The sequence below is a fragment of the Toxotes jaculatrix genome, chromosome 22 (genome assembly GCF_017976425.1).
Source record: "Toxotes jaculatrix isolate fToxJac2 chromosome 22, fToxJac2.pri, whole genome shotgun sequence".
NCBI classification, from domain to species: Eukaryota; Metazoa; Chordata; class Actinopteri; family Toxotidae; genus Toxotes; species Toxotes jaculatrix.
The window spans coordinates 11809763-11827367 of NC_054415.1; the positions used below are offsets into that span (position 1 = coordinate 11809763).

General features: G+C 41.7%; 1 protein-coding gene across 6 annotated transcripts in view; it reads right to left on the bottom strand.

Annotated features, from left to right (window-relative positions):
- Positions 1-17605, bottom strand: part of celsr1a (cadherin EGF LAG seven-pass G-type receptor 1a) — a 77066-nt gene that overhangs the window by 13294 nt on the left and 46167 nt on the right. For all 6 annotated transcript variants that reach the window (XM_041030119.1, XM_041030118.1, XM_041030115.1 and 3 more), the window contains 11 exons: positions 10328-10485; positions 8133-8296; positions 7854-7979; positions 5313-5479; positions 5009-5194; positions 4809-4922; positions 4480-4654; positions 4252-4393; positions 3065-3185; positions 2409-2592; positions 855-956 (listed from right to left, as the gene is read on the bottom strand). In XM_041030119.1, the coding sequence (XP_040886053.1) occupies positions 855-956; positions 2409-2592; positions 3065-3185; positions 4252-4393; positions 4480-4654; positions 4809-4922; positions 5009-5194; positions 5313-5479; positions 7854-7979; positions 8133-8296; positions 10328-10485 (1639 nt within the window). The remainder of the gene's footprint in view (positions 1-854; positions 957-2408; positions 2593-3064; positions 3186-4251; positions 4394-4479; positions 4655-4808; positions 4923-5008; positions 5195-5312; positions 5480-7853; positions 7980-8132; positions 8297-10327; positions 10486-17605) is intronic.

Consider the following 17605-nt stretch of genomic DNA (forward strand, 5'->3'; position numbering starts at 1 on the left):
GGGGGGGGGGGGGGGGGGGGCAACAAAGGGGTCACCATGGCGACGGAAGTTACTAAGGGGGTAACCAAGAAAGTGACAGCGCTTTACTGGGAACAGGTCGGTGAACTCGAGTTTTGAGTTCATTCAGATTCTCTCTCTCTCTCTCACGCTCACACACACACACACACACACACACACACACACACACACACACACACACACACACACACACACACACACACACACACAGAGCTCTTAATGTACCTGGTGTTTTTCCAAGAATCTCTACAGATTAAACTTATACATGATTGGCTGATGAAAAAGCTCTGCTGGATTAACTGACCAATCAGAGAGCCTTGTTACAGTGTTTTTAAGCTCGTGCATCTGTGTGTATGTGTGTGTGTGTGTGTGTGTACGTTTATACCCCTGAAGATACAACCACACATGCAGCTTAATCCAACTGCAGTTACACAATGACTGTGAATACCTCAGCAGAGAGATCAGTGTGTTTTATTTTCCAAAGGAAGACTATATGGCTTTTGAAACACAATTTTAGTCTTAGAAATAAAAAGCCAGAAGCCGATTAGTATAGCTTAGCATAAAGACTGGAAACAATGGAGAAACAGCTAGCCTGACTCAGTCTGAAGGTAACAAAATTCCAAACTATTGCCTTAGCACATGAATTTCCCTTAAATGGGATGATAAACCTTTACCTCAAGCTTGTTATTTACCTTGATATAAACCTGAGAATTAGAGGCCTGAAAATCGTCTCATCATTAGTCTGAAGTGAGTCACAGACTGCTTTGACTACATGCAGAACTACATAAATACAGCACACCGTGCAGTTGTTATCAAAGGGATATGAAAGCACTCACCGATGGATCCTTTGGGACAGTTTGTGGCGGCGGGGCGTCCAAATTTGGTCCTGGGCCACCAGATGCCTGCTTCAAACGCCTTGGGACAGCCCTCGTACACCACTGCGGTAGAAAGGACCAACAAAAATAAAAGGTTTAGGTATATGGTTTTAAGCAAGAGGCTGGCATTCATTCTGGGCCAGCAGGTAAACACACACCATTCTTCATATACAGCTCCCATCATACTTGTATATCAGGCAGGTGTTCAAAGCTAAACATTGTTTTCTGAGCACTGTGTGATACTTGAATTGGTCCTAAAAGAAGTGGATCATAAACTGAACCTGAACCACTTTAACTTTTACCACAAAAGTTTCACATTAAAGGGTAAACACCTGGCCAATCCACTCCACCTTAGGAAACAGCCAGACCAAGCTGGGACCTGCAGACTTGTTGGCTTATTTGTGGTTCCTCTTCACTGCCTGTAATCCCACAGTGTCTCATTAACTCTAAGAGCTACTTTGCTGCTCTCACACATAAACTCTCCATTCTGAGTTTATTTAATCGAAGCTTCTTGTTTGTGAAAGGTGACCAAAAGCTTTTACTTCCAACAAAATAAAAGATAATTTTCAGATTTTTATTTTTCAGCTCATACTCCCCCTTTCTCTGAGGATCATTTCTACTAAACCACAATATACTCAGAGTTATTGGGTGTCTTCCTGTCACCTGGTCTGCATTTGGTGCAGAGCTGACAGATCAGCATGAGGCCCGCCATGTATGGTCACATCTCAGTGACCTGCAGGACATTTTCATCCATCCCATTCATTTTTTTGTTTAACCATATCTGTATGAAATTATCATGACAAATATCATTTAAAAAAATTTAAAGCATTATTTGGGATGTCTGTTTCCAACAAAGAGAGCTATACTGTCACTAGGAATTTTAAGATTTACATCCATTAAAATTCTGAACACGTTCTGAGGCTCTGAGGAGCTTCATATTGGGTCAAACAGTAAAGACACTGACATTCATTTTCTGTTTCGGGACTTTGTGGTTTTGTCTGCTATTCATCTCTACTGTATTGTGTGTGTGCGATCCCCACTGCCAAGTTAGCCCTCTGGCCAGATTTGCCTCTTCTGCTTGGCTGGGTGGCGACAAAGACGTGAAGTTAGTTTAACTGCAGCACCAGCAGACGTGAGCGACACTATTTGTCTCCTTCTGACACTTCATGGATTCAGTCTGGCCCAGTTTGTGAACCGGAACATTTGTAAGAATAATGCACCCAACTTCTGAAAAGATTTTTTTTTTTTTCATAACTGTCCTTGTCATAAATATCTCAAATCCTTTATCTGAACTTCATGGTTTCACTGATTTGGCAGCATTTTGGAAAAGCTATGGACAAATTATGTTTCATTTGAATGAGTCATTGTTTCCATTAATGCCTTATGCCTAATTAATCAACCTCAACAATTGTTGTTTATGATTTTAGGAAATCAATTTCCTGTTTAGGAGTAAAGAAATTCACTAGCAAAAAGATTTTAAATACACGTTATAACAAAACACATAAATTCACACACCTTCACATCCATTAAGGGTGACTTCTGCGAAGGGGTTATCGCAGCGGTTACACTGACGACCTATGACTCCTCCTTTGCAGGGGCACTGTCCGGTGACAGGGTCACAGGTCCGAGACTCAGAGCCAACTGAGAAACACTCGCAAGGGTAGCAAGTGTCATCGCCATCTGGACGATAGTGGTTTTCCTGCAGGAAGGGGAGAAGACACAGATAAATAACATAATATTCTGTTAATCAAAAGAGAGCTGGAGGTTAATTTAGAAATTTGGGGGAGCTACTGAGGGAGTCCATGTCATTTTTACTAAACAGCAGCCACTGCAGCCACAGGTAGCAATTATAGGATGATACTAAAACAGTGTAACAGATGCACAAGTCGGAAAGAGTCATGTCAGATAATAGGTTCAGTAATACACCACTTACACAGCAGTATAATCCTAAAATTAGCCATTAACGTTAGCCACCATAAGCTACTGGTCAAAACCGACCAAGTCAGGTTGCATCAGCAAAACCCCTGAGTGTACTGGATTTAGTCATGATTTGTTTTATCTCTTATGAATTCAGCTTTTCATTTCTTAGAGGAAGATTTTGGTTTTCTGTCAGAAATAACATTGTCTCACTTTAAATATTGTACACAAAATAAAAGTATGTATGCTTTTACCTTGCAGCGACACTCTCCAGTGGTCTTGTTGCAATCTTTGTGAAATCCTCTGTTAACGTCACAGTTACAGGGTCCACACACTGAACTGCCCCACCAGCCCTGAGGACACGGCTTCTCCACTCTGCCATCAAAAACAAAAGACGTATTGAATTAGACTCAGCACACATGCATTTTAAAACACTTTTACATCATTTAACTTGGTTTTGGCTTTTTTTTTAATACTGGTAATAAAATGTCTTTATTAGATTGTTGCAGTGGAAAAAAAGAAGAACAAATGTATTAAGGGGAAGTAAATCTGTTGTAAATTTAGTCACACAAATCAAAGTGATGGTTGATCAGGTTTTGGCATGTTACTGACTTGGTATCAGCTTGTTAAGTTTATCTCCAATGAAACGCCCTCTATCGCCCTGAATCTAGAATAAACTTCCTCTGCAGTCTGAAGTCAATGAATCAAGTGTGACTCATTCATATAAACACACACAGACTTTCTTTCTCTCTCAGGAGATGCGATCTGCAGCTCAGAGATGTGATCTGATAGGGGACAAACGCTCGTATGAGGGCAGCAGAGACTCAACACCTATGGAGGATCAGTCAGGCATGGAGGGGGAATCCCACATCCTGCTTAAGACAGGAAGTGATGCGTGTCAGACAGGTCAGGGTTCGGTTTGGGGGGGGGCAGACTGGCTCTCAATCAGGGCTGGCTAATTCATGTGAGACAATGCTGACTGCGCAAAGATACACACTGCTTTCCGCGTGTATAGATGAGTTTCCCAATTTCACCTGACTATTTCTTTCTCTCTCTTTCTCTCCTCACACACACAGGCACACAAACAGTATCCAGCTCAGATTACTGGCTAATAAAGCTGCTCTCAAAGACTCAGGACATTGGCAACATTACAAAAAGAGCAAGAGCCTAACATAACTAAAGAAGATTAGTGAGCTTCGTCTCTGTGGGAGGTGAAGTCTTATTTTTAACATCTGGATGTGAAGAACTCTTGAGTATCTTGGAAGGAACATTCGACGTGCAAAGTTTCTATCTGAATTTGAAAAAGCACAACATGAAGCAGAGTCCAGAGTGCCAGGACACACATCAAATTAAAGCGCATCTCAGATCCAGGTTTTTCGTACTGATACTAACTAAAAGCTCTTCTCTTAAACACACAGACCCACAGAGGAAGGGACCTTACTTGTTTTCACAGTACTGGCCATAGTAGTTCTGTCCACATTCACAGGTGTAGCCGTGGGAGGAACTTGGTTTGCGAACGCAGGTGGAAACATGCTCACAGGGGTTGAGCTGACAAGCGTCCACACACTCCTTACCGAAGTAACCTGCAAGATAGACCAAAAAAAAAGGTAAGCAATAACATGCAAACCTTATTGAGTGACCTACGGACTTTTATACGTGTGTGTACTACCTGGGTCACAGACACAGGTGTGTGTGCTCCAGTCATCACTGCAGTGGCTGTTGTCAGGGCAGATGTTGGAGTCACAGGGGTCGTCCAAGTCGCAGCCGTCCTCCACACGGATCTTTAGGCCCTGGGCCATGTTGATATTGGCCACATTGGTGGAAGTCTCACCCATACGCACTCCCTGACGGAGAGCATAGAGTGAGCAAGCAGGAGAGAAAGAAAACAGAAAGAAGGAGAAGAAGTGGGTATAAAGATTTCAAAACTGTAATGTTTTCTGAGAAAGAGTATTTTTTTTCTTTTTTGGTCAAACAAATGAAACAGACACACAGACTGACCTGTATGCAGCCAACAAATCCTTTGCTCACATGGTTTCCCTCTCCAGGCAAACCTCCAACATGAAGAGTTTGAAGCTTCAGACCTGGCAGGTCATTACCGATCTCCACCGACTTCTGCTTAAAAACACAGAAGTGAAAATGAAGACATTTTCTACACCTGTGTAGTATCGTCACTACTTGTGATGTAATAAACACTGTACCTGGTACATGGTGTAGTCCAGGGACACCGTGGCCATGTATTTAATGTCCTTGCCGTCTTTAATGCTCCTTAATTCTACCAGCAAGTGGTGCCACTCTCCGTCATTGACGCGAACTTGGGGGAAGCTCAGCGACGCCACAAGCCGCTGCCTCAGCAACACCTCCATACGGACCTGCTGCTCACTCACCTGGATGGTGGGGAAGATGGAGAAATTTAATGACAAGGCATTGTGAAAGTATTGTGAGTCTTCTGTGAAAAATTAAGTCTAAATCTTACAAAAAATGACAATGTTCTGTGTATCTCACCATGAGGTTGATGGTGGAGGAAGGTCCAACATTGGCCTGCATTAGAGTGCCAGCAGGCTGCCTGGTGCGGAACATGAGGCCCATGTACCAGGGAACAGCGACAGTAATGTCTGGCTCGCTCCAGGAAACCAGCGCCTGGCCATCGAAGAACTGAGGAGATGGCATCACTGGAGAGGGAGGAGACAGTGGGGAAGAAAAGATTTCAGGTTGTGAGAAAAACTTTATTAGTGTTAAACAACAGTTGTGTTCAAAGGTGTTATTAGCAGCATTTTAAGTGTAAATCAGTGCCACGTTCATATTAAAACATTAGTGTAATTTCAATAAACATATCAGATGACAGCTGAGATTTAATGGTCTACAGGACAGGACAAGCTTTCAGAGTTTCTATATGAGTGAACAGCAAATAGAGGAATCCAACATAATTATCCTTTTCAGTGAAGGGAAACAAAGCAAAACAATGGGGAGAAACAAAAAGTAGAAACCATATCTTTGTGCTATGAGTAGAGTTAGTGGAAATACACTCTTTATTGTGAGGGACGAGGTAAAGACCAAAAGCTTTATATTCATCACTGCCATTGTTTTATTAGTTTATTGCTATTATACTGAAGTGTCACAGATACTACTTCGAAAAATTAAAAAAATACTGGGTTACTTCAGTATTAATGTTTTTTTCCTGCTTGTGATACATAAAGACCACTTAATGTCTAAAGCATTACCACACAATAATTCTGACATACATCCAGTGCCCAGAGGCAGTCTGAAAATCCACACACAATCCTACAGACATGACACATTGTGTATAAACTCCTGTGGCTGTTGAGAGAGAGATCAAGAAACACCCACACACACATACAGAGTTATGGTCAGTCTTTCAGTCAGTGCTTCCTCCTGTATAATCTGCAGCAGAGGCTCTGTATGGGTCCTCAGGGCGCATATTTCCACTGAAGCATTCACAAATACACTCATACAAAAGCTGTAATTATGAGACAAAGCACATATTTGTTCCTGGTAGCAGGTAGCTGCAGTGGTTTTAGTCTGACTACTTTGCAAAAGCTTAGTCCTCCATATGAAGTAAAGCATGTAGTTAAGTGAAAAAAAAAACCCAACAACTTCTCAGTTCTCATTAACTATATCAAGACCAGGCTCTGAAGAAGACAGAAAGAGTCCTCAGCACAGTAGACCCTCATCATTCAGCTTTTCTTTTTAAACCTTGCATCCTTTCTTGCCATCTTATTAAGAGATTTTAACAACGCTCACACTTCCATTTGTGAACTCTCCTCAAAAATATCGCTAACTAACCAGGTATGTTGTCTATGAGGACTTGTTTGACACCAGTCCAGAGATTCAAACTTCAGATAGTAGATCTCAAGGTAATGCAACCCATGCGCATGTAGAAGTGTTTTCCAAGTGTACTGTGTGCTTGTATTTATTCTGGCTTTAATTCAGCATAACATAACTCATTTGCTGACCCTCTGAACAATTCAAATCTGATCTGAAGAAAAAAAAAACTGTTTGTTATTTCTGGTGAATTTCAGTCTTTTTATGTCTGTCTATTCTGGAAGAGTTTGGCAGCGTAAAAATAAATGATAACAAGTCTCTTGTTTCTCATGTGGCAGCAAGGTGTGCGGAGCCTCGAACCAAACGTGTCAACAAGCAGCAGAGCAGCCAAAACCTCTTCCCAGCTTGCTGTGATCCCGGCCCAGTTCAGATACTGGATACTGGAGCCTGGCAATGGCTGAGGCGGCCACCTCACAGACGAGAGGCCAGGGAGAAGTATTCACACCTTCACACATTGTTTGGAATCTCGCTCTGAAGGAGGAAATCAAAGTTCTCTCCTTACCATAGAAGAACATGAGATGGGTTATACAATGTAAATAACAACACTGTTGGAAAACTGTGATGGTTTTATGTTCCCTTGGTTAACAAGGAAATTTATTACCTCTACCAACCCGTGTATCTATCCATCTATCTATCTGTGCATATGGCCATAGACATTGTGTACACTAGGTCTGCACTGCTGTAACATGAGCTGCCTGTCACATGTCTGCTGAGGTGGCAAGAGTGACAGCTATGGGTCAGTGCACTGTGTGTGTGTGTGTGTGTCTTTTGTCTCATCCTTTGAGTCTGGGTTTTCAGGTGTGAGTCAGAGTTTGATCTTTGTGCTAAAACTCTGAACCTGAGGCCACGTTTAGAGTCTGCGCGGCAGCGAGCAGAGGCTTTTTCTGTGACTTTCCATTGTGACTGCTACGTGAGTCAGACTGACTCAAAGGAGGTGTTCCTTATCCCAGTTGATCTCCCAAACACACACTGTTTCCTGGAAGTCCTCAAGACACACATAGACACACTTAACTGCGGGTAAACACACACATGTATACACACAGAAGCTCACGGGGGCACATGCAGACACATGCACATTTGGACAGAGTCACATACATACAGAAGATTTTTGACTCTTGAGAGATAATTCCTTTTTAATGACTAGAAACTGAAAAAAAAAATACACGGTTATCTGTCACTCACACAAACACACACATCTTATACCTTGTTCACAGTTCTTGCCTCCATAACCGGTTGGGCAGTCGCAGCCGTAGGTGTTCCACTTGCTGACACACACTCCTCCGTTCTGGCACACGTCGTTTGTGCAAAAGTTTTTCTTTGCAGGACAACCTGAACATTAAACACATAAAAAAAAATATTAATATTTGTATGTGAAATGCATCTATCTGTTTATGGGCTGCAGAAAAAAATCTGAGTTGGTCTTTGAACTGAACAATGTCTCTGAGTGAACATGGCTTTGGTTTACCGTGTCGTGTGTCTTACCTTCTGTGGTGCCGTTGTTAGCGATGTAGCTGGCCATGTCGATGGGTTTGCTGTCGATGCTGAGGTTTCTCATGCAGCCCACGAAGTCTCTGTTCCTGACCGGGAAGTCCTCAGGCAGGTTGGGAACGCCACCGAGCAACAACGGTCCCGTTAAATCCAGTGACCTGCGGACGACACAGGACAGGAAATCAGAATAACATCCAAAACACAGAGAGTAATCATTTCATTTACCTAATTTAGAGTCTACAAGGGATTCACTCAAATTTTGACTCTCGAACATATAACATATACAAAATAAATTCTCAACTGACAATGCATCCGTGGCCCCACTTTACCCCAAAAAGGGTGAATGAGGTAAGGAATCAACTCATAGCATAGACTTATATTTCTGAAATAAGGTTATTGTGTCTAAGGTTTTAAGCTGTCACAAGGCTAACTGCTACCATCACTGCGACTTGAGTGAGGATCTACACAGTAGCTCATGTAGGAAGCTGCTTACACCCGGAGCCCCTCAAGATCAAAAGCCAAGGGGCTTTGAGAGACTCAGTGTGATGCAACGCTGCACAAAAATGTCTAAACCACTGAATGTATGAATTGTGTGCATGCATAATGCAAACACTGTTGCATGGCCAGGAGCATGTGGAGCTTATTCAAAGAGTCTTTAAGGAATTCAGTGGGGGTAATCCCCAAATATTTCAGTTCTGTAGCATATTGCAGCCAAATTTAAAGCTATAAATTATAACAGATCATCAGAGGTACGGTATTTTAATTTAGAAATGCCAGTGGATGGAATTGTGTGCAATGAGACACTGTGGGTATAAGAAATGAATCCTGACATAAATCAAAATTCTATTTAATTTCCTGGTGTAATATTTACAGGAGTATGTCATTAGGACATTTGTGGGATGAGAAGAAATTACCAGATATAACTCATCATCTAAATACAAGGCTACAGCAAGTGATTCATATTCATTACACACTAAATATACTGACCTGACAGTAAATAAATGTTAAGGGTAACTAATGTTTGGTCAAGTGGCATCTTGCATGTAGGACGATGCCACCCAGTCCCTTGGGCAGGAAATCAAATAAAAATGGATCACTCTGAACTTGCACATACAAAATTTTTTTTGTTGTGGTTACAAAAAAAAAAAGCTTAAAATAAAGTTACTGCCAACACCCAAAGCCAAACCGTTTCCTGCCTCTGTCTCAGTGACACACTGGATCATGTCGAGGCATTTCCGAAAAGCAAAACCTTTCAGGCGTTTGCTTGTTTGCACCGCACGACTCCTCAGTGTAATATACAGTATATTTGCAATTTCATGCTTGACACAGTTAAATAACCTCTAAACGCCTCTCAGAGTCTGTGACCTGCGCAACAAGTTCCTGAAGGAATGTAACCTCATTAACTCCCCTTTGAAGCGTCCTCTCTCTCTCTGTCCCCACCCTCTGCATACTAAATGTGTTTCAGCATGTTAGCTCTGCTAAAGACTCCTTAAAAAAACTCTCACGCTATTAAAAAAAAAAAAAAAAATCAATTAGTCTGCGGTAAACACACAGTAAGTCACTTTAAGCCTGTGTCTAGATGAGCTTTTGGTAATAAGTCCATGTCTGACAGCAGAAAGGCCACAAGGATGAAGACAGAGATTAAAAGACAAATGGAGGAGAGGACGATATGAATGAGAGTTGTGTAATCCGCTGTAATGAAGGCAATTGTAGCCCCTGAGGTACAACATATTTGACTATTAGTCTCACAGCTAAAGGGTAGAATATGGAGAGAGTGTGTGGGATGGATCGGATACAACGGGCCTCACGCAAGAACCACTCATAGGAACAGTTTGGTTCTTAAGTGACGAGTGACATAATAGAATTTGTGGCGTTCACCAGTTTTCTTTTCTTTCATCTTTGAATTTTTTCTTAGATCCAAACAAAATCCATGAGGTAGACAGACTTTCTTCACAGAGGGAAACCAAGAAACGTAGTAGTTTAATCTGAATGAATTTGGGGTTAAATCAATTTAATAAAAAAAAAATGAATATATATATAGAAAAGCTTAATTCAAACTTAACCCAAATTTAGGGGCTTAGATTATACTAATGATCAAACCTCAAGAACAAAATTAAAACCAAAATGAATATGAAAATACATGAGGCTGATGAGTGTTTAAGAAAGAAAAAAGAAAGACTCCAGCTTACTTCTTCTGTCCGGTCTGGGTGCCCTGGGCAGCGCAGGAGTAGTTGCCAATCTGCTTTCCAAAGCGAATCGCCATGGAGATGTCACAGTCGTCCACTGCAACCACAGCCACCTTTTCTCCAGAGGGTCCATGAGGGATGCCGAGACGCCCAATGTTAGGCTGCAAAAAAAACAAAATAAAATAAAATAAAATAAAATAAAATAAAATAACATAAAATAAAGATTGCATCAGTTATTCATCAACACTTAGAAATAACAAAGAAAATATTGTGTGGGAAATAGTAAGCAAGCAAACAGAGAAGCAAAGACAAACCGCTAAATGTAATTTAAATAGTTTGCTAATGGGTAAATGGTTGAAATAGCTAAAAGCAACTGATGAATGGTAATAATTATCAAAAATTAGCAAAAGGAAATTGATAAAGTGTTGACATATTATTATATCATTATTAGTTAAGTAATATACAGTTTAAAAACAATTCAGAGAAGAGAGTTAATGACAGATGATTATTTGAGTTCATTCGACGGGACTGTGGACGTATGTCAGACTGGGAACCTCAGCTCCACACCACAGGGAAGCACATTTATTGTCTCCTCTTGCCCACCTGAGTGTTTTTCACACTGTATTCTTATGGTAAATTACCTCAACTGACAGAATTTAGTTAAAATATTTAATGCTTCATTTCTTTCTTTGTTTCTTTTCATCCAATCTCAGAAAGTTGGCCGGGACAGCTTTGGTGCTCGATCAGTGCGGGTCAGTGCTACACAAACAATGTCGAGCTGACTTTAGCCAACTTGCAGCAGAAGCACACAGGCCCCTCCTGGCTTAAGACGACAAAAAGCCCATTGTGCGCTTGCTTGCACCTAATGATTACAAAGTAGGCTAATTCCTCCATCAAGGCTTGTGGCCGACAAATGTTGATCTGAGAAAATGTGGATCAGCTTAGAAAATCAGGCCACCAAATCGCTTTACTTCTTGTAATATCTAACCTGAGACCGAAGTTCAGTGGAGCGTTTCGTTAACAATAGTGGACGTGGAGCAAGAAGGAGAAGGCATTTGAGGAGTTTTAAATTGAAAAATGTTTCCACCAATTAAAAAACAACACCTCATTTCATTACTGGCATGAAAGTGAAGGACGGGAAATGATGCTGATGAGGACATGAGCCATCGTTTCCTTGCTGTGAGCCGCTTACAGCAGATGAAATGAAGAGTCATCTCTCTCTGTTATCTCTCCTGAGAGAATGGTAAATCTCTAGACTACAAAAAAACAACAACGAGGAGTACAGATCCCAGATCTGATCACAGAGCAGTGTTTACATAAGGCATCCGGGCTGCTTAAAGGTTGACAGGTTGAGTGATAGCAAGAGAGACTTTCAAACCACAGAGGTGGCGTGTTAATAAGGATCAGAGTTACAAAACTTAGAGCAAAAAGTTTTCACTACAGCACATTTCAGGCAGTTTGTCACTTTGTCTGTTTCATATGAAATGAGAGAAAGGAAAAAAAAAAAAAGCAACGGAAGAGATGGAGAGAAAAAAAACAGGCACAGATAGAAAGACAATGTGGGTGCATGTGTTTGTCTCCTACATAAATAGGATTAGAGTAATGAGATACTGGTGGGGCAGAGACGCGGCAAAGGAAAAGGGAAAAAAAAAGAGGGCGAAAAATAGAGAAGAAAGAGAGACAGACAAAAATAGGGAAGTAGACTGGCCAGAAATAAGAGACTGAAAGAGAAAAACAAAAGAGATACTGGCAGACGGGTAAAAACTGAGCAGCAGAGGGATGCAGTGTCTTCTATTTTGGCTCAGGTGGGCTCCGGTTCTGCATATTTTCCAACCCAGAGGGAGTTTTATTGTAGTTTGACGCTGCCACTCCCATCAACGTGCCCTGTTTCCACTGATTTCACACAAAAAAAAGAAAAACACTTTCGCACTTTCCATGAAGACAAACAGAAAGTACTGACACCTCTGACACCACTGCTGTTTTTGTTCTCTTTCACTTCTAATCTCATTCAAATCTCTTTTATTCTCTCTTTTTATTCCAAACTCACAGGTAAAAACGTGTCTCACACACACACACACACACACACACAGACAGGCAGGCAGGTAAAGTGAGTGAGCTGTGGGAAAAGTAAAACATGCACGTCTAGGATGCATTTAATTAATGAACATTTACATAGATGCAATCAAACATGCAAACATTAGTACTTAGTTTTTTTTAGTGGATTTATTTTTAAATTCACAGCTTCATAGCAGTTGTAAAAGTAAAATAAATTATCTTATGTTCATTAGGACGACACTAATGATTATTTTACATGCTTACATATGTTATATGCTGTCATGTATGATTGCTACATTTTTATATATATATATATTTATATTTTCTTTCATGTTCACTGTGCAAAGCAAATTCCCCAAGCGCCAATGAAGGTTTAATTCATTCATTCATTCATTCAGTCAGGGTTCATGATCTCACAGACTGCTCTGCATGTCCCTGTGTGTGTCAGTAACTTATAATCACCTTGTATGTGGAACATATGTAGCAAACATACCGGTAGGAAACCACACCCCTGTCACTGGCAAACAGTCAATTAATCCTCTGCACAGGTATCTGCAGGTGCCTACTTGTGTTAAACCCGCCCACTCCACCTCTGTAACATTTCCATGGTAACCAGGGACATCTGTCTTTCCAGGCAACCCACGCGTGAACCAGTTAACTGTTCTTAGGGCCTCCCAGCGCTGGCTGAAAACCCATAACTCAAATTTAAAAAAGAGAAGGACTTGTTTGAAAATCTTTAAGTGTCATAATTTAAGGCATCGTTACGTAACTTGGATTCGACTTCCTGAGATGACACGGACAGCACGTCAGGAAATCTGTGCCACAGCTGCACTCAGGTGAGGGAGTTGTAACGTAAACTACCTGCTCAGGAGGTTTGGAAATGAGAACAGACTCATTGCCAGAAGTAATTAAACATGTCCCTGGCAATTAGGACGACCTTATGCATTACACTGCTGTGAAATATGCATGGCTGAACGTCCCCTGTGGGCAGCATGGGAAAAAAAAAACAGAAAGGTCTGGTTTTGCTCAGAAAGCAGCAGAGCCTTCGTGCTGAAGCTGGAGAAAATGTTGGCACTGTGCAGCCAGCAGCACGAGAACAATGAAGACCCTCAAAGGAGCTCAACGGGGGTAAAGGAAAAAACACTAAAAGGAGGAACAGAGTAGAGAGAAAATGTCCACTGTCCTAACATGCTATGTAAGTGTATTACACTGCAGTTACTAAAAACTGTCCTGAGAAGGAACGAATTCCTCTGAAATCTAATCAAGGGGCAAAAAAATCCAACTCATAATCTTTGCTTCGTGTCCTCCTTTTTACTTCTTTCCTGTGCACCTTTGTGAATAACATCTACACTGAGTCTAGAGCTTGTTTATGACCAGATCTCATGGAATTAAGCTGGAAAAGTGAGAAAAAAAGCTTCATTCTTCCCGTAACAACTAGAGAGGGAGATAAGATGTATATCAAAGCTAATGTCTGAGGCTGATATCGATGAGTGTATTTCCCAAAAATGCTAAACTATAATTTAAAAAAAAATCATACAAATGTGGGTTAAGTCAAACAATGAACCCAAATTATTTTCAAACCAGTGGGAAAATGGAAATGAGAGGGAAAGTGCGATAAGTGTATGAAAGGTAAAGAAACCTCTCTGTGAGAAAGACTCTTCACAGGAATCTGAACTCCAGCCGATTACAATCTTAACATTGCTTTCAGAATCCAGTGAAGCAAAGAAGGGATGAGATAAAGACAGAGGACGACAGGAAGCAAAACACAGGAGAGAAAGAGACGCCCAGATGTCAAACATAATGGACCCGCAACCTAAAATCTCAGGGGCAGCAGCTGTTACATGTGTTAAGTTATAGACTGACACACACGTATGTGTAAGGGCTAAACTACATGTATTCATGGTATATGTATGTATATGTACTGTGTATTTACTATGAAGAGCATTAATAAGAAATGCCATCAACTGAACACGGGTTCAGTTCAGTGAGCTGAATGAGTGTGTAACCGTGGCCCAGTAGAACTGTATATAGTTTCAGGCTTCTCTCTGACTCCTTGTTTTAAAGTGCACTTGGCCCCCACTTTGAGGGGCCCCATGAGAGTCTCTTATTTACCCTCCACCCGACTCTGGGCTGTTGAAGATTCCCCCTCTCTAAGGTGTCGTCTCCAGGGGCGATAGGCTGGATGCAGCCATGGCAACGCACTTGATCCCCACAGCTAGCCACAAAAGCGGGGAAGGCAGAGGACACGAGCGGATGGAAGAAAACACACACACACACACACACACACACACAAACTCACTCACATGCACAAAAACTTCAGCGTACACCAAAAACACTGCCAACTGCAAACAAAATACCCACACTTTCTCTCAACGCCAACGACCAGTCAGCAGGCAGACGCAGGACAAAGACCCACCCAAGCACACTCACACCCTCACAAACACACACACCCGCTCCCTCCCACCAACAGAGACACAACACTGACACCTCTATTACCACAAGGCTGCCTGTCAAAGCCGACATGATAACTCAACCAGCCCCGCAGCCAGGATAAAGAGCCTTGCTGCAAAGATTGAGTTACATGCAAAACACAGTTCGACAGCTTAGTCAAAAAACACCTAAAACACTGTCAAAATGAGCAACTAATGGCCCCGTGTGTGTGTGTGTGTAGAGGGTGCAATGGAGGGAATGATTGTGTTTGTTGAGTGTGGGAAGGATCTCTGCAGAATGTGTTTAAGCATGTGTGTTGAGTGAGCAAGTGGCACGTTTGTGTGTGTGTGTGTGTGTAAAGCAGGAAGCAGTTAGTGGAGTTGCAGACAGCCACACACAGTTCATTTCGATAATAAAGGAAAAAGGGCGCACGGTCTATTATTTCATTTGGGCTCGCCTGAGGAAATGCCATTGTTTCTCTGACTCTTGGTTGAAAATGACACTTGATGGATATTTGAAAATGTGATCTCTTGATGCTTTGAAGTGTGTGTGTGTGCACATCCTGTGTTTCCCACAGTTAAACTCAAGTAATCACAAGAAAAAACCAAATGAGTTATAATTATCATAAAATATCCATGAGAGAACAGTTTTAGAGCTGCAACATTAACTGGATTAAAACTGGAGGCAAAAATATCTCAAATATCCCTCTTAGAAGTGTGTGTGTGTGTGTGTGTGTGTGTGTGTGTGAGTGTAAAGCTGATTTTTGGCCCTGTTATGCACAGGGCTAGTGTGTCCCACCTTCCCTCTGGCAGCAACAAACTCTATCATGTCCACATTACCTCACCTGCCCTCTGGCTATGTAAACTTAGATGTGTGAATTATTCACACACACACACATTTGCACACTCACACACACACACAGTTCCCAGAGGCTTTACACTGGGCTACCATGTCCCCGTGTTCAAGCCGACATGCTGTCTTTGTCGCGTCATCACACTCCTATCTATCAGCGTAACAGACGGACGGCGGCCATTGTTGGCTTGTAGCTTTCAAGCAGCAAAACAAATGAGCAGACGACATAAAAACTGAGGTAAGTGTAACTGTATACTGTTTGGAACGACTTGAAAAAACTCTTTCTACACCTCAACAAACACAACCACCTGCATGTAAACTGACATCAACAGTATTACCTTCTGATTGATGTTTTCCACTCATTTGTAAAAGTATATTTTACAGGCAGGTTTTGACTCTTTGATTTATTTTGCCTGATTAATTGTTATTGCTTTTTTTCCCTTCTAACTGTCTCCTGGCTCTAGCTTCATATTTAGCATAAAGATATGACAGTGGTATGAGTCTTCTCATCTAACTCCTGGCTGTAGTGTCTCTACAGTGACCATGTTAACCATTATCTAAACAGCCTTGAAGATAAATGGGATTGGTGCTAATGTTTGGCAGTAAAAGCGATGGCACAGTAAAATAAGACCTGATAGAAATCATTTAAGAGATAAGAGATATACAGAAGAAAAAGATAAGAGAGAAGGATGAGGAGACAGAGAGGCGAAAGAGAAGGAGGGGGAAGACACATTAGTGCCAGGGATTTAGAGAGGTTAGAAACTATATGGACTATATTTCTAAACTTCCTACACAGCATTTTTATCTCTCTTCTCCCCAAAATTCCACCGTCTTCCTGTCTCTCAATGTTAATAAGAGGTTGAAGTCATGCTAGGTGAGGTGTGCGAAATTTTCTCTTCGCAGTGACACACACACACACAGTCCTTCACATCCCAGAAGAGGAGTGGGAAAGGAATGTAAAACCAGGAGAGGGTGAGGAAAAAGACACAGACAGAGATGTAGTGAGTTAGTCGGTCATGTATGAAGGCGGTCTGTAGTGACAGATTTATCAGATTTATCTTCATTCCTCAATGACACAATGCTGCACACATCCACCATTCATACTGACTGGTAACTCACTCATCTAGACACACACACACAAGAGGGTAGAAGCCTAAAACTGGGTGCAGCAGTTTGCTTTCTATAATACTGTCAATTAGTTTGTTAATTCTTTAATTAATACAAACTACAAAAATCCATCTAAGTGTAACACAGACATGGTTAAGCACATAATCTAAAATGAAATCCCTAAATCACAGTCTAAACAGAAGCGCATCTGACACGTTTGCTGTCCGTGCTCATTATTAGAGCCATCTTCGACGATTTCTAAGCTACATTAATCCTCTCTGACAGAATCGGTGCTTCGGCCCGCCACTCAGCTGCCAAGGAAAACACAATCACTGCTCACCGGGAGTCAACCTACCTGTCTGTCTGTCTGCTTGCCTACCTGCCAGGGCACAGACATGTTTATTTCACCTGAACACACCTCAGTGAAGGAAGTGAATGAGAGCTGACAGATGAGCAATAAGGTTGTTACTGTGGCAGTTACGCTTGTACACCCCCTGGTCCATTTATAGATATGAATAGCTTCTTCAGCCAGACAATGAAATGGAGCGAAGCCCACAAAAATGTAGAGGAGGACAGTGATATATAGCCACATAGGAAGACAAAAAGAATATATGAGTAAACTAGACACAGCAGTGATGCAATGACGCAGCTCTTCTGCAATGGAGCTTGATCCTAATCCCTGTCTCAAAACTGCCCCTACCCCGGCCCTACTGCCCCAGCACAGACCCTTTCCCCTGATCCCTCCAGATAAACATGACATTCCTGCACAGCCCACAATCCGATGCGTTGAGTGAAGTGAGTAAAGTAAGGTCAGTGTGTGTTCAAAACTCCTAAACA